Source organism: Protopterus annectens, chromosome 7.part0 (assembly GCF_019279795.1).
Source record: "Protopterus annectens isolate FY-2018-M chromosome 7.part0, PAN1.0, whole genome shotgun sequence".
Classification (NCBI taxonomy): Eukaryota; Metazoa; Chordata; order Ceratodontiformes; family Protopteridae; genus Protopterus; species Protopterus annectens.
This window is the reverse complement of record NC_056739.1, coordinates 961,154,067-961,180,699: the sequence shown is the minus strand read 5'-3', so window position 1 is coordinate 961,180,699 and position 26,633 is coordinate 961,154,067. Positions and strand designations below refer to the sequence as shown.

Sequence of the window (26,633 nt, the reverse complement as noted above, 5' to 3'; positions counted from 1 at the left end):
TAACTGCTTGGCCAACCTGAAAAATAAATTGAAACCAAAGCAAAGTAAACCAACCCATGTGGGAGCCTTTGCCCCCCACACCCCCCAAATTAAGTATATTAACTCCAAGATCGCACTACAGTGGGGGTAAGGGGCAAAGTTCAACATAGTGGCCAAGCAGTTGCTTACCTGGAGTGGAAAGTCAGTGTTACGGGACGTTGGTGTTATGGGGTTGTCTGCCTTTTCTTCTCGGCATTATGAAAGTCAGGTAAGTGATGCATATAAATATGTATATATGTGTGTGTGTGTGTGCGCCCGTGTGTGCGCACTTGTATGTATATTATATATGATATACGCATGCATATACATAAATACACACATTCATGTGTGTGTAAGTGGACTAGAAACTCAACGTGGAACAGGTGGAAGAATGTCAATAAACACATCATAAAGCAAAGAAAAAATGGTTTGCTTGTAATTTAATGCATTTTATCTGGGTGAAAATGCACCAGCCTATTAAAACCTGCGTTTCAAAAATGTAACTTACGATCCCTGTCCTTAAGGTTTCAAAAACAACAATTTTCGATGTAGCATGAAAACAGTATACTTTCTTGCCTCCATGTTTAACTTCCAACAGGGTGGGGGGTGTAACTGGTTACATAGCAGGTAATTGATATGCCTTTTGTGTAATTAATAAAAAAATGGCTAAATAGCAGTCTCACTGATTATTTACCTGCATTCTCTGATCCTGTGTTACATAGTAAGTTTCTAGTGAGATAAGCTTTTGACTAAAAAAAAACATTTGGTGCTCCTTACCCTGCAATCTCAGGGTTAGACTGCTTCTAAACACACCTCCATGACATCTGGATTAGAAATGTCAAGGGCTTGTAGCACTGGAAATGAGTCTAGTGAAGTTTTTAAACCCTTGAATGCTTTGTTGTAATCCTTAGTCCACTTAAATTTCTGAGATGCATTGGTTTGGGTGAAATCTTTACACAAAATCTTACCATCTTACCATCTTACTAGGCTTATTATTTGAACCTAACTTATATGCAACATGTGATACAGCGAATGTTGTATATTTAGCTGATTGTGATAGCTGTGAGGCATACTATGTGGGAATGACCACACGCAGACTCAAAGATCGAGTCTATAACCATATCTATGACATAAGAAAAGCTAATACTAATATTAATAATGCCTTGGCCAAACACTGCCAAATGTATCCGAGTCATGGATTCAGGTTTAGGGTATTACAGATACAGCATATGAATAGAAGGGAAGGAGATTCCCTAGGGGCCCTTGAACTAAGTGAGCTGAAATGGATTTTTAAACTTAGAGCCCATAGAGCACCAGGGCTAAATTCAGCTGTTAATATCAGGCCCGCACTGCTGTAACCTTGTTGTTCTTTCTCCCTCCCATCCCTTTTTCCTCCTTTTTCTTTTTATTCTTCTACTTCCCTATGTGTTCTCTCCTTTCTTTTTCCTTTTTATGTATATATCCCTTCTTTCCCCCTTCCTAACCTTCCTTCCTCCAACCTTCGCCCCCCCCCCTTTCCCCCTCTCTTCCTCCCCCCTTCCCCTTTCTTGCTTCCTTCCTCTTTCTTTTTGCCTGACTCGTTATTCTTCTCTTTCTTTTTCTCCTTTTTCTTTCCCTCACACACTATTTTCCTTATTCCTGCCCTCCCTCTTCCCCCGTTCTTTCCTAACAATCCCCCTTTTCTCATTTTTTCCCCTTTTTTCTCCTTTCTCTTTGTTTATCTGATTTTTAATGGTGGTCAGATTTCTATGCACATTTCCAGTAGAAGATAAATACTTTGGTATATTTAGTGTCTACCTTATTTTAATGTTATTAGCTTATATTGACTATGATAAATAGTTATTTTTATGAAGATAGGTTTTGCTATAAGACTTTAAACCTAACTTTTTAAGTTTCCTTATACATATTATGTACTCTAAATGAAAATGGATGTAACAATATGATTGTCTTCCCTACCTTACATGGGCATTGTTTCCTATCTAGCTAATAAGCTAGCTTAATGATTTGGTTCAATTGTTTAATTAATTGTTTGTTAAGTACATTGGTTTTTTTGTATATAAGGAAGGATTTAAGTTGTAAATTTTGTAACCTGATGAAGCGCACGTTTATTGTGCGTGAAAGCGCTTGTTTTTTACTCAATTAAATAAGAATTGTTTGATCTTAAGCATTGTGGTGGTTCCAGTGTTTTCTACTATTACAAAATCTTACCATGATCAACATCAACGAGAACAGCTGTAATGTATTTATTCACCCAAAGGTGGTATGTAGTTCTACTTCTTCTGAGGGTATTTCCTTTTATCCTCCTGAACACAAACTATTTCTGTGTAAATAAGTGGTGTACTTTTTATATTCAGGTACATATTTTGTTTACAAAATCAGTGGGAGTTGGAGGTTGGTATAATGGTTAAGATGTTTACCTCACAAACAAGAGGTACAGGGATTTATTCTCAAAGGAACATTGTATAGCCTTAAAATGGTCCACAAGGGCAGCTAGCCTAGTACTTTCCTGTAAACCTGTGAACATACCACCTGAATCTACAACTACATGTAAAGGTATTCCACTCATGCACTATATATTATTCTAATAGATGTACAGACTATAGAAATGGCTTATACATTTCCACAATAAAATTATTGAGTTTAAGAAAAAAATATTAATGTACATATCACACTGCATAGGTTCTTTTAATTAAAACACCATTTCCAGTTAAATGTCTGTAGTGATGACACCTAAAACATTTTATTTTGTCCATTTTATACTCCATTCCAAAGTTTTGGCAGGCTTCCCTCGTAAAGTCTGTGGAAGATTTTTCATCCCTAGCCTTTACCTCAAAAACAGAACTAGCTAGACTGAATTTATTTGACATATATGTAACATGGTGTGCCACGCACACAATTATGGACTATTTTGTATTCTTTAAACAGGTCTTACACTTAGTGTAGAACCACAAAACAAAGGTAAATGGAAGAATATGTTAATGATAGAATAAGTAACTGAATTACTTGCTAATTAACCAGCCCAACATGGCGGAGCTATTCAGAAGTTATAAAGCAATTGTGTGCACTCAGTGTAGCCATTTGCCCTGAAACCCAAAACTCTTTGGATTACAGCCACGATTTTTTTTCTTCTTTCGGCTTTTCCCGGTTTGGGGTCGCCACAGCAGATCATCTGTCCGCTCATGATTGGCAGTAGAGTTTTATGATGTCGAGTTGCCAGCCTGGCTCCCAACCTTCCACAGAAGGCACACACATGCACACACACACACCTACGGTCAATTTAGAGTGTCCAATCCACCTACTGCATGTCTTTGGGATGAAACCGGAGCACCCAGAGTAAACCCACGCAACCCCAGGGAGGACATAGAGACTCTGCACAGAAGGCACCCCAGCCAAGAATCAAACCAGAGAACCTCTTGCTGTGAGGTGGCAATGCTAACCGCTGCACCACCATGGCCGCCCTGGATTACAGCCACGATTACACTTAGAAAAAGAAAAGGATGTTAGTAGTTGCTGCTACCAGCATTAGGCTGCTGCCACACCTTGGCCAATAAGAAAGAGGGTGTTTAGACCCCCCCTTTGACTTATCATGGACTTCATGACACAGAAATTGTAGAGCAATACTGGGTGGACAGGGAAACACCAGAGGAAATGTGCAGGCTGCACTGTCATCACCTGAGGCCCAAGGGAAGGCACGGAAAACCTGTACCAGTTGTAATAAAGGTATGTGTAGCAGTAGGTATATTGGCTACATGCACATTTGAGAGACCTACAGAGGATATATAAGGGGAGTCACAAGTGTCAGCTTCCAGATTATTGCATCAGTTTCTAAATGCAAAGTTACAACAAGCAAGGGAGCATATCTATTTTCCCACGAACTCCACAGGAGAGAGAGAGCAAGAACCATGCAAGAACAACAGTAACACAAAAACTTTGAGGGTCAACAATTACAGAAGAAATCATATATAACTGATTATGAACTATGAATAAAAGTATTTATTCTGAAATACAGTTTATTTAAAGGAAGGTTCTGAATAAAAAAGCATTAGCTATCCTGTAGCACAGTGTGTGTATTCTACCTTTAAGAAGCACTTTCCAAGACAGCACATGCATATAAATAGCAAGCATGTGATTGCTTCAGTGCCATTTTGAGAGTGTAGCCAGAGTGTACACATGTATGAGTGTGATAGTTTGTTTATAAGTTTATCTAAGTTAAAGTTATTAAGCCTCAATCCTGATGTGTTTGTACATATTAAAGGTGCTTCAACAGAACCCACAACTGTTCATCTGTTTTATCCTGACAAGACGAGTGACATGGCATCAGGAGTGGGATTCCAGAGACTGCTTTTCAGAGCTACGAGGTGCAGAGTCAACAGTGAAGGTAAATTAAGTGAACTGAGTGCAGAAAAGGGGCCAGAAAGGAATTAAAGGTAATGAAAACTTGCACAAATTATTTAGTTTATTGAAGAGATAAAACAGCATGACAAGGGCACAGAATGCATTATTAAGCAAACAAATAGCACAGTAACGTTCATTAAGCAAACAAAAGGCACAAAAATCTTATTAATTAAACAAAATGTTCAAAGTTAAGATAGTTGATAAAACGATTATCACAAAAGCCACATAAGGGGCTCAGAATTACCCTGGAATTGCAAAACGAGCATGTTTTGTTTAAAGTAAAACGAGCATGTTTAGAGTAAAACAATCACAAGAAAAGTGTAATGGGCATGGAAAGAGATTAAATGGGCAAAACGAATATAATAAAGGCAAAAAGGGCACATTAAACATAAATAAAGCAAAGCAAGTGCATGTTTTTTGGCAAATTACCGTGTTCTGGCATAAACTACTATTTTGCATTGATTGAAGCTATTCTGGGCATAACTAGAGTTATTTGAAGTATCTCAAAATGTGTAAAAGTGCTTATAGTATGTGTTTGCTACTGTGCATTTATTCCAAAGAGTATATTGTGTGCAAAGTGCAACTATTTCATGAAATGCAGTCAAAATATAGCCACTTCAAAAAGTTTTTTGTGCTGGGTGTGACTATTCACAAAGTGCTGCCATTAGAGTGTTTCTTGCACTGTACAGAGTTATTTAGCAAAGTACAGCCATTTTGGAAGAGTTTCAGTGTGCTGTGAACTGTTTATTAGCCAAGTGCAGTTACTTCAAAATGTTTCTTACTCTGAACATCTTCTGCCCAGTTTATTCGCACAGTCCAGTTATTTTGAAATGTTTCTTGCACTGATAAGAGTTGATTTCTCAGAGTACAGTGATTTCAAGAGTGTTCTTGTGCCAAGGAGACTTATTTTGCAAAGTTCAGTTATTCAGAGGATTATTGTGTTATTGGGCATAGTTACAAGTACTGGCATACATTTTTGGTGTGTGTGTGTGTGTGTGTGTGTGTGTGTGTGTGTGTGTGTGTGTGTGTGTGTGTGTGTGTGTGTGTGCATCCATGCATATTTGCAAAAGCCTTCACTGGTATGTTTTAATATGGCAGAGGCATTTCGCAGACCAGGTCTACTTGTATTTGATCAGAATATTGCAGAGAATTGGAGAATATTTGCGCAAGAGTATGATATTTCCATACAAGCAGCTTATTCTGACAAAGATGCACACATCAGGGCATTGATTTTGCTAAACCTAGCAGGGTCAAATGCCATTGAAAGATAGCATTCATTTGTGTATGCACCAGCAGTATATGAAGGAGAGAAGGAAACCATCATATTATTGTACAAGCTGAATCAAGGGAGGATCCTGAGTGCTTGAAATGTAAATTCAGAGAAATGTGCACCCCCCCAGGCAAATGTTACAATAGAAAAGCATTTGTTTTACACAAAAAAAATCAAAGGCCAGGAGAAACTTTTGCAGCTTAAATTACTGGTCTCAGAAACAAAGCTAAAAAGTGCAGTTTTGGTGATTTGAAGGATGAGTTAATAATGGACAGGCTTGTATGTGGTATCAATAATGCTGCTGTGAAAAAGATTTTGCTTCATGACAGTGATTCAACGCTGAGCAAAGCTATTGAGATTTGTCAAATCTGTGAAGTTACAGAAAAGCACACAAGTATGCTTGCAAGTCATAAGAGCATGGTTTCAGCAGGCTCCAGAGCAAATGTAGACCGCATGCAGCATGTGGATAGCAGAAATAGGCCTAAGCACATGGTAGCTTCAGCCCTTGCAAGTTACCCATGGTTTTCCAGCAATTTCTAAGACTAGTTCAGTAAAAACTAGTGCAGTACAAGGGCGAGGCAGCAAAACCTAAGTCAAGCTTTAGTGTTAACTGTCACAGTTGTGGTGCCAACCATGAGTCTAAAAGAGAAAAGTGCTTAGCATTTGGTCAGCAATGCCACACATGTAAAAAATGGAACCATTTTCAAAAGTTATGCAAATTAAGTAAACCTCACTCAGTTATAAAGAAGGGTCACTTAAAAAAGCAAGTTGATCATGTAGGGTTGCAGTCTACTTTCTTTTTGGATGGTGTATAAGTAATTGGTGAAACGATTAATACAGAAGATTTAATGGCAAAAGCTGAAGTGTTTTGTACTGTCCTGATCAATGGTAAACCCACAGAACTCAAAGTAGACACTGGTTCAAAGTGTAATGTTATGTCAGCCCTGCCAGATAGTCTGCAAAACTGGAGGCTATAATAGCCTCCATGGCAACTTAACATTTTTATGATAAATACCTTGACAAAAACACACACACACAAAATAATTTTAATACTAAATCCAAATATGTTATGATATCAATGGTGTCAATATCCAGAGAAATATCCAAAAATCCTCCATCAACCAAATCGCTAATCTTAGAATCAATGAATTTGTAAGCTCTCCATACAGATGTGGCAGTTATTTTTTATAATAGTTACTAAAAGCCAACAACTCTTCCATTTTGTGTAACATTTGTCAGTGTCCTCCACAACTAGTTAGCCTCTCACATGTCAGTTTTCATAATGCTTATACTGTGATTGCTTTGAAAAGGGGTCTACTTTATTTATGCAAAAGCTTAAGCGAATGCATATGCATCGAAAGTGCAAACCGTCGAAAACTGCAAACGGAAATCTCCGTAGGTGGAGATTTCCATTTACTTCAATGTAGTGCGATCTCAGAGTTGGTATATTTAAGTAGCGGGGAGGGGGTGCAGGGGGGCTTGCTTCCCTGCCTACAGCTGTTACATGTCATGTGTGTTGTGTAGTTCTGTTTTTATTGTGTTTCGATGGTTTCTCGGTTCGATGCATATGCATTCGCTGTTTTAAGCTTTCACGTAAATAGAGTAGAGCCTTGAAAAGGACTCAGCAGTCTATCTTCGCTTCTCTTTTTTAACCTTCATCAGTATATCAAATGCCAGGTAATTTGGCCAATGCCTTCATAATTTCCTTTTCACAAACACTTTTGAATGTAGCAATGTTAAAGTTTAAAGGAAGACTACACCATCTAGGTTTACATACTGTAACCTGATTATCACACTGGGAGGAACACATTATTGCTTTAGACTGGGAGGAAAACATCATTGCTTATGACCTCATTTTTATTAAAAATACCTTCATGTTTAATTATCTTGAGAACTCCTTTAATGTTATAATTCTCTGTACTAATTCACTGTTACAAGTGGAAGGAAATGTGAATCCTTTGCTTGTAACTGAAATTGCATGCATATTCAAAATATAACCAGATACATTGATTATTTTAAGTGAGAAATTTGTATGTGAACTGGATTTTTTGTTCTAATATGATTGGCAGTAAGTAGTTCCAGTTTCTGTTTCTGATACTGTGCTCTACTGGTATTGCTTCTCTGCGGGTAATGGTATGTTCCCATTTTTGGTTTCCAGGAAAAAATAAAAACATTCCTGTATATATAATCAAGGATCGCTGACTTTACCCACTTGCTCACTCACTCCTTCCTTGCGTTGGCCTGAACTGGACCCTGCTGAGGCTGTGTAGCTTTTACTGCTGGGTAGCGAAGATCTTCTGCAAGCATGTTTCCAAACTGTTCTTCATCTTTTACTTTCATTAGTGCTGCTACTGGTTCATGTAATACAGAATGCCTCAAGCTTTGGGTCCGTATTGTTAACTAAATAAAATAAAACTAACACGCCAGTTCATAAACCTGCATAATCTTCATCAGACAGTTCAGACATTGTGTTATTTTTGAATTGTCTGATGGAGTTTCTGCAAGTTTCTGAAGAAAGACACTAACTTTTTTAATGAAGAAAAGCACAAGTCTTTTTAATAAAGTTGTGTTTTGCCCTGTATGCAAGTAGACAATTGTTTTTATTTTATTTAATTGACATTGCTGTTATGTCAGCTTCTGGGGCCTGATTTTGGGGAATTGTGTACAGTGATGGGAGTAAGTTATTACAGTTTCTAGTAACTAGTAATTTAACTACTTACTTTTTCAAAATAGTAACTAATAGTACTATATTACTTTTTTAGTAACTAGTAACTTAAATGTGTGTTACTTTTGACTTACTTTTACTTAAACCAGTGGTTCTCAACATGGGCAATATCGCCCCCTAATGATGATGGAAAACTTCCAGCGACTGTGAATAGTATGGATAGTAATCAGATTTTAGGCAGTAATAGAGAGTTTGAAGGGGCAGTTTGGATAAAAAAATGACATAATTTTGTCACAACTCATAGCACGTAGCATTCATAATAGAGCATTAGAATTAGTCTGGAGGAAAATGTATTTCTTTTTTTTTTTTTTTTTTTTTTTTTTTTTTTTTTTTTTTTTTAACTACAAGGAGATGAAAGCTAATGATGACCAGACTCTGGCCCTACCGGGTTTCTATTACATGATCGAATGCTAGAAATAGTGAGCGCTCATTTGTCGAATCCAAATGCACAAAACCAAAGAATATGTTGCCTGTACATTCTTTTTTTTTTTTTTTTGGATCAGCAAATTTTTTCCCTGGGAAAAAATTTGGTGATCCATTCCTTCAACATTTTGTGGTTTCGTGCATTTGGGTTCCATTATAGATCGTTCGCTATTTCTAGCTTTCCATCATATAATATGAAGGCAGACCTGCCCTGGTACTGTGGGACTATCACCAACTAAAACGCCCCCTAACACTGGGACAATTCTATCCTGCTAGAGATCATATCTTTACCTTGCTGTATAATAAATGGCATTGGTTCTCCATACCACCATCAACTGAAATGGAACTCACCACTCATCTGTTTAACACCTGACGCCCCAACCCACTGCACCAAGCAGGACTCTTCGGGTGGATCTATGTTCAACCAACTTTTGTCTTGACATTTTTTTGTTATGTTCTATTTACAATTCTTTTCAGGTTTAGATTTTTAGTTGCTGAAGTAGACAAAATGTGGTTTGGTTTAATTATTATTTGTGACTCTCTAGCATACCTCTCAACCTGGAAACATCAAAAATCTGGACAAAGGCCCATGAAAAATAGGTACAAACTGTATGCTGATTAACATACAGTTTTCTTACATAGTTATGTAACCCCACCCACTCCAATGGGATTGTGGGATACCAACTTTCAAATGCAACCTGAAAAACAGACAACCAAAATATGGCCCCAGAGTCCTCCTGCAGCCATTCCAATGTCACATTACTTGGCTATTCCACCCCATTTACCATAAAAACTGTAATGTGCATACTGCTTTACTTCTACAATGATTTGGAATTTGTTTTGCATTTTATAGCACAAACACTAACAGATGCCTGCTAAACAAAGCAATACAGTCTCACAATGAAAATAGACTTAGCATTAAATCTTCTCTGCCCTTGAAACTGACATTCACTGAAAAAGCATTGAAACCCACACATCTGGCCAGTGGCGGATAAAAATTACCTTTGGGCTGTTTTCAAATCATAGGCCCCAGCACACAAAACATACACGTGTTCTTTGATGCACCTCCCTGACTGTATTAAATTATATTCATTGTACAGTACAGCACACTTGTTAGAGTGCGTTAAATTTCTTTTTGAAATTTTTTTCAGTAAGCAATGAAAGAAAATGCATGAACCACTAATGACAAAACTACCCAATTTAGAAAATTTCCATCATAAAAGTCTACTCAAACTTCTACAATCCACCAGTTTCAGTGAATATGCACAATCTCTGCAGAAGTAAAAGTCATCTAAATAATTTCACATTAAAGATATCTGTAACTAATGAAGACATTGCTGCTAGCCAACAACTGTATATTTCATTGTTTCATCTACAAGTAAAGTGCCTGTTGCCCTTAAAAATAAATTGCTTATGTTGCATTAAAAAACATAAGCTAGTAATATTTCAATAGGGAATGGATGGCAAACTGATAACAGGCTCATAGTTACAAGGTGTCTCCACCAAAGGAGGACATTCTCAGGGACTGCAGCATTCACCCCCTCTAAAAGTACAACACAGTACAGTATCAGCAATCCATCACACACACAGACACACACACACACACACACACACACACACACACACACACACACACACACACACACACACACACACACACACACACACACACACACACGTTAAAGCCAGTAACTCTAAATGAATGCAGTGAACCTGCAAATTAAAGCCAGTAACTCCAAATGAATGCAGTGAACCTGCACATTAAAGCCAGTAACTCTAAATAAATGCAGTGAACCTGCACATTAAAGCCAGTAACTCTAAATAAATGCAGTGAACCTGCACATTAAAGTCAGTAACTCTAAATTAATGCAATGAACCTGCACATTAAAGTAAGTAACTCTAAATGAAATGAACCTGCACATTAAAGCCCATAACTGTAAATGCAGTGAACCTGCACATTAAAGCCAGTAACTCTAAATGAATGCAATGAACCTGCACATTAAAGCCAGTAACTTTAAATGCAATGAACGTATACATTAAAGCCAGTAACTCTACATGAATGCAGTGAGCCTGCACATTAAAGCCAGTAACTCTAAATGCAATGAATCTGCACATTAAAGCCAGTAACTGTAAATAAATGCAGTGAACCTGCACATTAAAGCCAGTAACTCTAAATGCAATGAACCTGCACATTAAACCCAGTAACTATAAATGAATGCAATGAACCTGCACATTAAAGCCAGTAACTCAAAATGCAAGTAGCCTGCAGCAATAGTTGAAAAACTGAATACCAGTTTGCTGAACTAATGTACTCGCACACAGTATGTTAACTTAAAGCAAAGAATGCAAATGAATGAACTCTAAATGCAAGGAGCAGCAGCAATGGTTTTTAAACACTGACCTGAGCCTGCAGCAACGATTGATACTGAATGCCGGTCTGGATTTAACAAATGAAATTACACACACAGCATCTAGTTATAGCAACAGATGGTTGAGTAAGCCAGTTAAACTAATTGTGAATGCAGCAATGCAATGGTTGAGCCAGTGCCACTGGACTTAAATGCACCAATTAAAACAAGAACAAATTAACTTACATACAGTATCATGGCCAGCAGATACACACACTAAATGCAATGGGTTGGTTACTCAGTTTAAACTGAAGGACGTAAACACAGCCAGAAACGATGGTTTTGTGCACACATATAAACACCAGATAAACTAAATGCCCACACATGCACACCAGATAGACTAAATGCCCACAAAAAAGATAAGTTGTTTTTTTTTCCTTCCTCTTACCTAGAGGAGTCTCAGTCTGCTAACTTTAAATTATGCTACCAACCGCCATGACCATCACTGTTATTTTCCCCTTTTCTCCTGAATCTGACAGGTAGTAGCTGATGTCATCACGCATGCCCCTATAGGCTGGTGATGCGTAGTGACATCAGCCTAAAATTTAAAGTGGCAAATTTGACAATACAAAAACAAAAAAAATAAATAAATAAAGACTGGGAAATTCAGAAATTAAGGGGGCCACTCAGGAATTCATGGTACCTCAATATTTTGGCCTCAAAACCAGGAAATGCCGAGGAATTTGGTACGGTTGAGAGGTATACTCTCTAGCTATAAGGGGTCAGCATGGCAGATCATCAGTCTGGAGATCAAGTGGCAGTAGAGTTTTACAGTGTCACGCTGCCAGCTCTTGGGAATGTGGGAGGAAACCAGAGCACCCAGACCCAGATAATCTATGTGGAATTACAGTTGTGTAAAATCATACCATGACAGTAGATGTCCCTGCATTCATGGCTGCAGTATTCATTATATATGGGACTCCCAGCCATGGAAGCTCGATGTCCGACAAGTCTACCAAAGCTTACTATTGCTTTATGGTGTGCTGAATGTCAGTTAAACACTCCTTGTGTAGCGTAGGGCATAAAGGTGACATACAGGCATACCATCCTCAGAACTGATTGCCACAATAGGAACACAAGTCCAAGGAAGACCAAAGAGGACCTGCACTTCCAGGAAAGAAAAAGATTAGACAGATGGAGTAAGGGAGTAAATACTGCAGCGGTGAAGGCAAGGACATCTGCCGTTATAGTAGGATTTCACACAATTGTATTATGTCCTTACATTCTCCGGAGCAGTATTCATTACTTATGGGTGCCAAAGCTCAAGAAGAGACTTGGGAGGAGGAAGCAGAAGTAGACCCCTCTAGCAAATATAGGCCCCTCTAACAAGCCATGAAGAAAGGCATTAGCAAAACCAGTTCTAGCTCTGGAGATATCATCCAACTTGTAGTGTTTGGTAAAAGTATGTACAGAAGTTCAGGTAGTTGCTTCAAGAGTAGAATTGGTGTCTAAGCCCTTAAAAAAGCATAAGAAGAAGCCATAGCTCTAGCAGAAAGAGAAGGTTCTCGTCATGAAATAGCCTTTGAAATCCAAGAAGAAATAGTTTGCTTGGAAACAGCCAATCTTAAAGACCTAGGATGAAAGGAAACAAACAAATGATCAGATTTTCTGATAGCTTTAGTCTTATCCATATAAAATCTGAGCTGTCTATGTACGTCCATAGTATGCAGCACCCTCTCACTGTCAGATTGCTGAGAGGGGAAAAAAGTAGGAAAATTAATAAACCGATTAAGTGACAACTCATTTACCAGCTTAGGCATAAAAGAAGGATTAGTACACAAGGACACCCCGTCCTCATGGAATATCAAAAAAGGCAGACAATCCATAAGGGCTTGCAGCACAGAAACCCATCTGGCAGAAGTAAGAGTTAACAAAAGAACTGTCTTCCAAGAGCAATGTAGCAAGGAAGCTGAAACAGCAGGCTGAAAAGGAGCCTGAGTCAATTTCTCCAGAAGAAAATTAAGATCCCAGGGAGGAGGAACAGGTTTCCTGGGAGGTTTAATATTAAGGATGCCTTTGGGAAATTGCTTAGCCTTAAATCTAGAAGCTAAAGGAGGAGTTAAAGGCAGACGAGCAGAAAGAGCTGATAAGTGGGCCTTAATAGAAGAATAGGCCAAATCAGCATTGAGCAACTCACCCAAATAAGAGACAACCAAAGGAAAATCCACAGTAAGTGAGTTGAGGTTATAAGACAGACACCAAATAGAAAACATCTTCCATTTAGATAAGTAGAATTTCCTAGTAGTAGGTTTCCTGGACTCATGCAGGACCTGCAGCACATCCTCAGAAAAAAGGTGTCTATGAGGAATCAAAACTCTCTCACCCACAGTGTCAGTTGAAGTGTGGACAGGCGGGGATGGATGAGAGATCTCTTTTCTTGTGCGAGTAGATCCACCATGTGGAGTAACTTGTGATGATTACCCTTAGCTAGATGCAGAAGTAGACTAAACCAGCGCTGTCGTAGCCAAAAGGGAGTCACCAGCAAGATTTTGGAAGCATCTTGTTGAATCTTGAAAAGGACTTTCAGAATGAGAAGAAGGGGAGGGAATGCATAAGGAAACATCCCCTTCCAAGAAAATGAGAGGGCATCCACCTTCCACACCAGACAAAACAGAAGAAGTTGATTGTTCAGAGTGGAGGCAAAAAGATCTACTTGAGGAGTACCCTACTGGTGAGCAGTGTCCAGAAACACATCCTTGTGAAGCATCCATTTATGGGACTGAGTGAAGGACCTGCTCAGAGTGTCTGCCACAATGTTCTGATCTAAAGGAATATAAACTGCCTGAAGAGTCACTTGATACTTGACATCTAGATCCCATACCAGAAGAGCCAGCAGCCAAAGAAGATAAGATCTTGTTCCTCCCGTTTGTTGATATACCACATAATTGTGATATTGTCTGTGAATACCTTGTGAGACCCGGAGAGAAAAGAGGATGAAAGGTCTGAACAGCCAGCATAGGAGCTCTCATCTCTTTGATGTTGATGTGCTCCTTCAGCTGACGAGGCGACCACACTCCCTGTACCTTCAGGGAGGCAAAAGTTGCTCCCCATCCCACATCTGAAGTGTCTGTGAACAGTTCTTGAGATGGAAATGGGAGATGAAAAGGGACCCTGGCTTCAGAGACAACTGTTGAATCCACCAGAGAAGTTACTTCTTGAGACAAGAAAGATGAGGAACTGTAAAGTCTAGAGGATTCGCATATTGAAGCCACACTGACTTCAGAAACCACTGGAACTTTCTCATGAGAAGTTTGGCCAGAGGGAGCACCAGAATAGTGAAAGCCATGAAACCCACAGCTCTTAGGAACTCCTTGGCTGTAATGGAGACCAGGGGAAGAGTTTCAAAGTAAGTAATGAGAGTTAAGGCCTTTGGAGGAGGCAGGGATGCCAGCATTGGCACCATTTGAATCCTGCAACCCAGAAAGGCATGATCCTGAGAAGGAGTCAGGGAAGACTTTAAGTTTATCGTGAACCCCAGGCTGTGAAAAAAGGAAACAGCAAAATGAAGATTTTGCAAAAGGACCTCCATAGAGGATGCTTGAATCAGCATCTTGTCCAGGTAAGGAAATATTTGGATCCCTTGAAGCTTGCAAAAAGCAATCACAGGAATGAGGCATTTGGTGAACACCCCTGGGGCAGTAGAAAGGCAAAAGGGCAAAGCACAAATCTGAAAATGCCCGGAAGCAACAGAGAAGCACAACTTCATGAAAAGAGGATGGATCTGAATAAGGAGATAAGCATCTTAGAGATCCAGAGACACCAGAAAGGCCCGAGGGAGCAAGAGAGGAAACAGAGTCTGAAGGAACAGCATCTGAAAGGAAGGCACCTTCAGAAAAGTGTTTAGATGAAAGAGGTTTAGAATCGGTCTGCAAGTACTTGCTTTTCTTGGCACTAAAATCATTCATGAGTAAAACCCCTTTTCCCTTTGGGACACAGGCACTTCTTGAATAGTACCCTGAGACAAGAAATTTTGGAAAACTTCCTGGGAAAAATGGAAGTTGTTCCCAAGAAGGCAGAGGAATGCCCATAAAAGGAGGACGGGATATCTACACCATAAAGTACCCCTGACAAATGATTGACAGAACCCAAGAATCCTGGGTGATTCAAAGCCAATTAGGAAGAGAAAGCAAAAGGCGAAGAGAAAGAGGAATGTGGCTGGGAAAAAGCAGATAGTCAGACAGCACCTGGTTTGTCAGGAGAGGAAGGCTTCTGAATCCCTACAGTCTGAGTGGCCTTAGCAGGAGGAGCATGTTTACCACCCTTTTTACCTTTAACAGGAGGATGAGATTGCCTACGAACAATGACTGGCTTAGAAGGGTAGTTTCTTTGAAATTTAGGCACAGGAGATACAAACACATGTTTAAGCTCCTGTAAGGCCTCCCTCTTGTCCTGAAGAGACTTAAACAAAACAGCAGCTGCTTCCCCAAATAAAAATTTATTATCCAGAGGAACATCCATCAACTTAGCCTTAATATCATCAGGTAAAATTTGAAGCCTAAGCCAAGAATACCTCCTCATTACTGAACCAAAAGTATCAACACTAGAAGAGGCATCTGCTGCATCATAACTTAATTTGATCGAATGACAAACTACTTGAAAAGAAGTTCCTAGCAAGGAAAGAGCAGAAGGTTTACTCTCGCTCAAAGTCTAGAAGAGCAGAAAAAATATGACAAGCTAGAGAAAGAAAAGCCAACACATACATAGATATATGGGTCTGATAATTAATTGCCCTAAAAGCTAGATTAGCCGAAGTATAAAGCGTCTTACTTAGCCTATCCATGGTTCTACTGGCCTTGTCAGAAGACAGTAACTCGGATGAAGGAAGCAATTGAGATGGCTTATCAGAGGCTACAGACACCACAGAAGGGTCAGCAGCAGGGCATTTGAGCAAAAAGGAACAATCCTCAGGCACCCTATAAAACCTGATAGGCTTCTTGGGAGAAAGGAGCAAAGAATCATGTGCTTTAGAGGCACTGAAAAAAACATCCAGTAAAGCTGCAAAAGCAGGAGGAATAGCCATAGGTTTAGGAGATTCCATCTGCAGTAACTCAGAGTACCTCTTATGGATATCAGAGAACTGAGCACAATCCCACTTAAAAAAATTCAGTCATCCTAGAGACTGTGTCCCCAAAGGAAATTTCCTCAGAAGGAGTATCAAAACTGTTAGATTCCTCCTCCTCTGACCCATAGCCCAAAGAAGAAGGAATTTGAGTAGAATAAGTAGGGGATTCTTCATCAGAATCCAACTCTTCCTCAGAAGAATTTAGCTCCCTGGGCCTTTTAAGTGGAGAAAAGAACCAAGGAGGAGTAAGAACTGAAACCCCTTGAGGAGGCCTTAATGACAGTAAAGTATTAAATAACCCCTGAATAAAAGCCTGCCACTCACTTTGTGGATCCCTAGAAGTGGAAGAAGCATGTTTAGGTTTCTATTTCTTTTGTAAGGGAAAAAATCACCCTAGAAAACTGAGAAGGCAATGACTCAGGACAGCATTCGAAAAGCATAGTAGGACCTTCTTCCCTAATAAGAATCTGTGGAACCCCCCCCCCCCTTGACCCCTCAGAAGCAATCAACTGTGGTTCCCCCTGAATGTCTGAAATGGATGCCTGCAAAGCCTCATCAGATGTGCTGCCCACCAGGTCCTCACCATCCTCCAACCCAGACATGGCAAAGAAATCCAACAACACAGCCAGTTGAGCCTCTGGGTTTCTAACAACCTTGGGAGAAACACCCGGCAGAAGCTGGGTAGGGAGAGATTGCAGTCTTACCTTTTTCACCTTCTTCCCTGATGGCTGACCCTCCGGGTAGAAAGTTCCTTCCATTGTATCTTTAGCAAGAAGCTTAAGGTGCTGGTTCTCAAGATACAATGAAAGGGAAGAAAGCCTAGTATGAGGGTTTTTTGGGATGAACACCTGACAAATAGAACAAGATGTAAGGTCATGAGAAGCTCCTACACAAAAAAGGCACTTATTGTGGTGGTCTTTATGGAGAATCTGTCTCCCACACTGGCATTTACCTTTCCTGGATGACATTAACCCCAAACAGCACAAAAAAAAATATTCATTTATGTATTTATTGACATTTGTTTACCGGGAAAGTCCACTGGGCCAAGATAACCCATTTTCAGTGGAGGCCCGGGGGGGGGGGGGGTGTTTTTACATAAGTGTCTAAACAATAGTATGGAAAGAACGGATCTACTTCACTTTGCCAAAAACTCATTTCACTGAGACCAAATCGCCGAAAGCTCAAATCACTGAAAACTCATTTGACCGAATCTCATTTCACCGAAATTCGTAGTGGCAGTGTATATGCCCTTTTCCCCACTATAGTGCAATCATGTATAGCTAGGGGGGTGGGGGGCATAGCCCCCTCATTGGGGGGTGTGGGGGACCATGGAAGTAAGGTTAGTGTGAAGGCATAAGGGTAGACTAAATAAAAAAATCAAGTCAAGTACAACATGCATAGCATGATCCAGTGATATTGGGGGTATAAAGGAGTAGGAGATAAGCAGGGGGGATGTTGGGTGAAGCATTCATTCTGCAGTGTAAAAGTGAGAAAGGAGATTCTAAGTGCTTAAATTTGATGGATATGGTTTAGGTATTAGCTGAGGAGGGAGTAAAACAGTTACAAATCCACATGGAAGTGAAGTGACTGTGCAGTGCACTTTTGAAGTTGGGCATTGTTGGTAGAAGGTGTAAGGATGCTGGAAGATTGTTCCAGATATTAGAGATAGTCCATGAATATAAGAGTTGCCCTGCAGGAAGTTTGGGTTTGTGTACTTGGAGTAAGTATTGGTGTTCAGAACATTGGGGATGACCTGGAGTGTACAGGGTAAAGAGGAAGCTGAGTGCTGGACAGTCCTGGGGTTTATATATAAATTTATGGGAGATTGTAAGCTGGAGGAGAAGTAGGTGGTGGGACAGTTCGAGCCATTGTATTTGTCGAAGAACAGAGCAATGAAGAGTAGAGTGGTGACTGTAAGAAGTTTTGCAATCTTATTATAGCAAGTTTCTAGCTTTGTTATTAAGGAAGACTGCAGATTAATTAGTAAAGGAGCACTGTAAGTTAGTGAAAGTAGAAGGTATGATAGAGCTAGTGCTTGCTTAGTAGGGAGGGAGAGGAATTTATTGTCTGTAGAGTAACCACAGTTGTTTGTGGATTTATTTATGTTGTTTTGAATGTGATAGTCAAATTTGAGATTATTGTCTATAATGACCCGTAACTAACTGAGTAACTAAATCAATTTTAGTAGAGTTAAGGGAAAGCATTTCAAAGTCAGCTATATTAAGGGGATAGTTTTTCTTAGGAGTGAATATCATAAGTTTATTTTTTAGGATTTAGAGAGAGATGATGATTGTGAAGCCTGGTTTCTACTGTAGTAAATGCAGATTGGGTAATTTGCTTAAGATTGTTTGGATTGTGGGCAGAGCAGACAATTATGGAGTCATCTGCATACTGGACTAGGGAGGCCTGGTGAAGAGCCTGGTGTAGATTATTAGCTCTTGAACCAGTTAAGAGACTGAGTGGATAGGCCAATATTAGAGAGTTGTGAGAGGAGGATAGAGTGAGATATGGTATTGAAAACTTTCGATAACTCTAGAAAGAGGGCTGCTACAATATTGCCAGAGTCTTGTGCTTAGTTCACAATTTCTAAGAATGATATTAATGCATTGTTTGTACTATGCCCAGGACAGAAACCATGCTGAGTAGGGGAGAGAAGGTTATATTTTAATCGGTAGTCTGCTAGACTGCAGGAGAAAGGTTTTGGGAATGTGAAACTAGGTAAATTGCAGTTGAGGATCAGTCACTAGTCTGTGTCTAGAAGAAAGGGAATACTAAAAAAACCCTTGGAGTAGTGTGCATGACACTAAAAACAGTACATTAATGATTAGGTATGAATTCAAATAATGGACATTGCCAGTACTTTGGATTTATAAAGTTTAGAGAAGTTTTTTGCAGCGTTTCACTTTCTGTGCCACGTTGTATTAGAGGTCAGCCAGAAATGGAAAGGGAGCCTTCATGAGTTAGAGCTCAAGGGACTGAAAAAAAAAGAAAGAAAGAATTAGGTGGCCTGGTGGAAAAGAACTATAACTAACTATGGTGGGCAGTGTAACATTTGAGGGAAAACAACACGATCGGAAAGCAGTCAATGATAATGGCATAACTAGCAGTTTCAGTAATGCCAACCGTATTAATAATTGCCTGCTACTACCTATATATCTAACAGTGGTATTTACTATATAGTATGTGAAAGAACAAAACAGGCAAAGGTTGTAAATGTTAACAAGGCAAAGTGACCACTTAATAAAAGACAATGTACAACTGAACACTTAGCAGAGTTGGTAAAAGACCTGGAAGATATATCGCAGTACCAACATAGTCTAAAGCATCATGTTAACCAGATGTGCTGTAGTCTTTCACACAGCTGGGCTTATTTAAAGACTATAATTTGCCCTTTGGTTCAGACTGTTGGAGCCACTTTAATAATCTTGAATAGTGGATTCAATGAAAATGCAATGCTTTCCATACTACGTTACACTAAGTTAAACACAGTTGTAGCAACAGACCATGATTCTTATAAGCATACACCTTATAAGAATCTCAAGACACTCAGATCAGCCAACAAACTTTTAGTGACTACCTTGAAATCTCATAATAAATCAGGTGATTCCCTATTTGCTAACACTATCGGTTCATACTGGAATAAACTTCCCACTGAACTGACCTCCCTATCATCATGCCACCTTTTCAAAAAACAAATAAAAAACCACCTACAAATCCACTGGCTCTGCCCCTGCTCTAATCCTGACTGAGCATACTACTATTTTCTACTCTGAACAGTCTGCATGTTTCTTTCTTTACTCTCCCATTCTTACCTAAACTAACATTCTTAACCCCCTTTCTGGTCCCTCACCCTTTTCTCTGGTCTCACTGCCTATATACCTCACTCTCCAGTTTAACTTTACTTTCCTAACAGTTAACTTGATTAAATACCTTTACCCTATCTAAACATACTCTACCCACACTCTTCTTTTTCCTCTTATCCCTTTCTCCCTTAGTTCACTACCAACTTTTCTCCTTACCTTCTAATTTGCTTTTTTTGCATGCCTAACTACTAGCTTTCTTTGCACTCTGTGTAATACCATCTATCTCCTCTACCTCTGACCACTGATTAATTTTTACATACCTACACTGCAGATATCCTTTACTCAACTGTATTTTCTTGTGCCTCAACTTATCTCCTCAACCACATGATATGAACTTTGATCTTAATCTTACTGTAACCTACTTAAGTTAATCAAGACAATCTGTATTCTGTTGGAACATTATGATTTGTTTTGTGTTTTGTTCTCTGTTAAAAAGATTGATCGACTTAGTAAAGTAGTTTTCATGTATTCCTCTGCTGAAAATGGACATGTATCCAGCCAGACTAGCCCGGTTAACAAATGTAAAATAAAAATAAAATAAAATAAAATAATGATTATCAGAAGAGCATCTCATTCTAAGTTATGCAGGCACAATTATTAGAGAGAATACTGTATAAGATAGTCACTAGGCATTATAGAAGCAAAACAGTGAACAGCAGTGAGAAAATGCAGTTGGAAACAAGGTTACAAAGTTTAAATACAGAATATAAAAAAGAAATTGAAAACGAAGAAAAACACAAACCAAAATAGTAAACCGAATGGCTCAGAGCACAGATGACAATGAGAGTTGACTCAACCAACACTTTTTATTAAGTAGGACAATAGGCACAAAGATTATTCACTCCAATACACTGGAAAGCTGTAAATCATTAAAAAGACAAGTGCTTTTGTCTCTGACCATTCAGAGACTTCTTCAAAGTACAGCATTCACCAGGAGCATGACATTTATACCCCAAATAACCATGCCCCCAACCCATAAATTAAATTCCATATTCTTAAATACATTATCATATATCACACAGTTAAAATCACACAACAATATATGCATGTGCTTACGTGTGTGAAAAAATCTCAGTATTATAATTGAAAACCTATACTTTTCTGCATTTTATTCTGCATTTTTGTTATTACATGCCTAAGAAGACCCCTTCATTTCACTGCAAGTAATCTGATAATCTGCTGATGAAGAAAGGAAATCAGTCACTGCAAGAGAATGATGGAGTAGTCATGAGGGAGCACACTTTTTTTGGAAGCAGGTTTTCTGGATAGAGGTGCTCAAGGAATAAATAAGCAGTAAAATGTGAAATGAACAACTGTGTGCCTATATATGATTTTCAGTATTCTTTCAAAGGCTTCATCAGGAAAGGGGGTGGTCTTATATATTTTTTTCTTCTAATACTGTTTTCCATATCCAATAATTGTATCATCTGCACAAATGCTATAGAAAGCCATGGGGAGTGTTATTCATTTTCACAAGAAGTTATAACACAGTTTGTTCTTTCACAGGAAAAATGTTGTCTTCGAACATGTCCCAGATCACCAGACTGGATTTCCTGTTGAGCTCTTCAAAAAAGTAAAAGGAGATGACATATTCATGGATGAACACATTACGGTATGTTGACTATCATTAAATGCTTAGCAGGAATTGTCATTAATTAAAGGAAGGGCGCAGGGAAAAAAGTGTGGTCAAAGCTGTTTACCATGAGTACCTCATGTAGTTAATGAACACATAGTAACTTCTGCCCATGGACAGTCAGCAAGTCCTTTACACAGCGTCTTCTGTCTTCCAAAACACACACACACACACACACACACACACACACACACACACACACACACACACACACACACACACACACACACACACACATACACACACACACACACACACACACACACACACACACACACACACGCACACATGCACACACATACACACATGCACACATAGAGTTAACGTTTCAGCAAGAGTGCATTCCTAAATGTACAAATGCCGTTTAGCTCTTAATTTGTACCATACCATTAAATAATCTTAGCCAACAAAAGTTGTATTCTCAATTCATACAGTCTCTGCATCTTGAGAGCTGGAATCCATATGCGAGGCTTGTTTAAGCCATGCACACTGGAAGTTGTAAAGAAAATGCCCCAGTAGTCTTGTATAGGGTGGCCCCTGAAGGGCAGAACATGCAATTGATGTAGGATCCATCTGTTGTCTCTGTGACAACAGTCATTATCTCTGTAATTTCTTTGTTGGGATTAGGTTATTATAGTAGTCCACATTATCCATTAAAACAATCCCCCCACTCTTGTCGGGTTTCATACCCAGATGTTCTCGTTTTTCAGATCTTTCAATAATTGTAGTTCTTCAAGGGTTAAATTGTCAGAAGTACCCATGTTTTTGACCCTTACATTTCTAAACCACACTTCACATAAATTCTCAAACATTTGCAGTGTCTTCTGTAAAGGGGGATTAAAACATACTTTTCCTACATAACCCCCAACTCTGTGAGTCTCTCACAGAGGCTTCTTTGAAAACTGAAATAAAATTGATTTTTCTAGTAAATAATTTGAGCTCAATAATCGATTCCCCAATATCACTTTTACCTGGAGGTACAAATGTTAGGCTTCTACCAAATAAAAGAAAGTATCATGAATTTCTAAATGAATAAAACTGTACATTTTGAAACCATTCTGAGAAAAAAAAACAGTACCCTGTTCCTGGTAGTCCAAACTGGTAAAATTGTCGATCTCACAAATGGTGTCATCAAAACCTTCATGCTCATTTAACTATCCTTCTTCCAATTCATTTAATTCAAATGTTTTTCATTGATTCTCCTGTTCTGCCAGGTATTCATCCTGGTGCCTTAAATTCTTTCTTCTGTTTTCCCCACATAAAGCGGGTCTCAGACTTGGTTGCTGTTCATCTGCCAGTTACTTATTCTTTTCACTCTCTACAGGGCCATTCCCATTGGTGTAAATAGCAGGCCCATCTAACGAATCATCTTGTCCAAGTGGTTAACCAGTCTGCTTCATCGCAACCTTTGGATACACCTCACCTTTTTCATATTCAGACAAATCACGTTGCAATTTGCTGTGTTTATGTTCCACATTTTCTTTGATTTGCATGTCAACGGATTTAAAAACAGCCATGTATGTTTTAGTATCAGTAAATCCGCATGCATAGAGGAGCCCAACTTTTTAGTGTCCTCAGTTAAATGCTACATTTCATTCTCATTGTGCTTAATTAAAACTGCCAACAGTTCCAGCCCATGTTGGTCAAACAATTTGGTTAAATCTTTGTACAACTCAGCAGAATTATTCTGCAAACCTGTAGAAAATTTAAAACAGACTAAACCATTCGGGACTATCCCTTACTTGATGCACTCCCTGAAATACATCATCTCAATTTGTTTCTTATGGAATTTATTCAATTTCTGCTCAAATACATTGAGTTGTTCTCTGGGGCAAAGTAGAGGCTCACTAGAACAACTCTTATCCTTAAATGAAGGTGTCCCCTTCTTCCTGCCTTCTCCAAAGCAGTCAGTCACCACAGATGCTTCAGACTTTGGTTGGGGAGCAGTTATTAAAGAGAGAGAAAAGTGCAGGGGTGGTGGGTCACCAAGGACAGATGCAAGGATAGAAATATCAAGGAAATGCTTGCTGTGATAAAGGCACTCAGCTCTCTGAACCATCTTTGATTCCTGGGACCTCTTCAAGTGTTACAGATAATACCACAGTGAAATGGTACATCAACAAGCTAGGAGAGACCAGGTGATACCCCCTTTGCAGACTAGGTGTGTTAACTTGGGATATAGCCACACAGCACAATCTCTCTACAGGCATCCTCCATTCCGTCAAAGCAAAACTGTGTGCCAGACAAGCCGAGCAGGATGACGGAAGACTCTCATGAATGCAAACTAGATCTGAGCTTCTTCCAAGATTTGATCTATCTGTGGGGAGTTCCTCAAGTACAGATCTTTGACTCCTCTCTGATCAATCAACTGGCAAAATTCTGTGCAAAGAGTGCATGCAAGAAGGCCTGAAAGGCAGAACCATCTTCTTCTCGTTTTTTTCTTTTCTTTTCCTTTTTTCTTTTTCTTTTCTTTGGTTAGGAATATTCCTGGATGCCTTTCCACCAATATCCGGGGTACGTCTGAAGAAATCACTGTAGATTATTGTGGTGACTCCCTTATGGCCTAGGCAACTGTGGTTCTCACCTCTTTTCAAAATGGCCAGGGGCAGTTGCCACAAGCTTCATCACAGAATGAATATACTCACACAAGTACAGTGGAGTTTAATACACCCTGACATCAATCATCTTCAGTTGGCTGCCTGGATTGTAGGGTTTTAACTCCTTTTAGGCACTTGTTTCCAGAGGATATGCAGCAGGTACTAATGGAGGTAAGTAAGACTGCTACTAGAAAGTCATATATTAGCAAATAGAAAATGTTTTCTAGCTGGTGCCAGCAACATGACCAGCACCCATTCAGGCTTAGTTGTTACAGTTGTTAGAGAAAATCGTGGGCACAAACCCCCGTTCTATTCAGGAGCTTTTCTTTACAAGAGCAAGAAAGAAAACATACAAAATACTAGCTGATTCAGCCCATCTGGCCCACAACTGGTTCTCACAACTTGTGTCTGGAAGGAGGTACCGCAGCTTCCACTATAGGACTACCAGATTCAGGAACAGTTTGTATCCTACAGCTGTGAGACTTATTAATACAGACACCAATCATAATACCTGATACACTGAAGCCTCTTTTTTTCATTTAATCCTGCTGTTATGAGCAATTACCGCCAGCATTACTATTATGCAATCTGATGGCTATACTGAGTCACATCTACGGTTAACAAGTGCAATATGGTAAATAAACAGCTGCCATTCACTAGTCTCTATTTATTCTCTATCTTAACAGTGTAGGGGTTTGGTGGTGGGTATTTATTTATTATTTATCACTGAATAATGGGTATTGACTGTGTTTATGTAATGTGAACTACCTCTTGCGTGTCATATGTGTTCTTATTTTCTTTCTTATGTTATTCTTTGATGCCACTATATCTACATTATTTCCACTGCATTTCTCTCATGAGCTGACATTTGTAGTTTTGTTTAGGCTGCACTTGTGTGGTCCTAAATGACATTAAAGTTTCTTTGAATCTTTGAATCTCTGATTTTACATTATTTGCGTGAGTTACTATCCTATGGCATTTCTTATTCCTCTTTCAAGGTTTATTTATCAGTTATTTCAGCATTTCTGCCCATGGATCCTCCTCTTTCAAAGCAGTTACATGTCAAAATGTTCTTGTAAGGGGATTTGCTTAAGAGGCTTCCAAGAAAACTGGTTGCCCCTCCTTGGGTTCTTAATTTTATGTTTGAGAAGCTGTTGAACCAGCTCATCTGACTGGCTTGGAAAGCAGTTTTACTGATTGTTCTGACCTCTGCAAGGAAGAGTATCTGTAGTGCAAGCTGTTGTGGTAAGTCAAACCTACATCAGTTTCTGCAAGGGCATAGTTTCCTTCTTTTATGCCTAAAATGGTATCCGAGCTTACTTTAAGTTAAACAACCCAACTCCCTGATTTCTTTACTGAACCTAAAAATGAGGGGGGGAAGGATACTCATACCTTCGATGTCCACAGACAACTCTGGTGCTGACAGAACTAAATATTTTATATCTTCACATCAACTGTTTGTTCTTGTAAAGATAAAAAGAAGGGACAACCTGTGTCAAAACAACCTATTTCTAAATGTTTTTCTTTCCAAATGTTTGTCTAAGGTTATTATTATTACCTTTTGTTATACTACCCATGACAAATCTGTTCCGGGCAGGGTCAAGGCCCGCTCTACAAGGGCCTTGACTTCTTCTATGGCTTTTTTGGGCAAAGTTGAATTCTAGAAATATTCTAGAAGCTGCTGCTTGGTCCTCTGTGCATACATTTACAAAGCACTATCAGCTTGATTCCATCTCTAGGTCTAGATCCTGAAAACTGCTCCCCAACCAAAGTCCAAAGCATCTGTGTTGACTGGCTGCTTTAGAGCAGGTAGGAAGAGGGGAAGACCTTTATTTAAAGATATGATTTGCTCTCCTAGTGAGACAACTGGGGCATTTTCTTTACAACTTCCGTTGCGCATGGCTTAAACGAGCCTCACATATGGATGCCAGCTCTCAAGATGTCAATTGAGAATACAACTTTTGTTGGCAGAGGTTATTTAATGGTATAAAATAAGAGCTGAATGGCTATTGTACATTTAGGAATGCACTCTTGCTAAAACAGTAATAACTCGGGACCATTCTCCAGGGAATCCTGGCCCTTTAAATTCCATCTCTCAAGTATAGTTAGTTATGGTAACCTACCCATGTAGCTAAGGCTACTGCAGCAGTGATCAATATGAAGAAAATAAAACAGTTGTGTAAGTTAAACTTACTATAACAGTATGTTTGAATAATCACTACTGCAGTAACCGCTCCCT

General features: G+C 39.2%; 1 protein-coding gene across 2 annotated transcripts in view; it reads left to right on the top strand.

Annotated features, from left to right (window-relative positions):
* LOC122806802 (protein SSUH2 homolog) overlaps window positions 1–26,633 on the top strand; it is a 600,540-nt gene that overhangs the window by 405,898 nt on the left and 168,009 nt on the right. For both annotated transcript variants that reach the window (XM_044077522.1, XM_044077521.1), the window contains exon 10: window positions 21,671–21,776. In XM_044077522.1, the coding sequence (XP_043933457.1) occupies window positions 21,671–21,776 (106 nt within the window). The remainder of the gene's footprint in view (window positions 1–21,670; window positions 21,777–26,633) is intronic.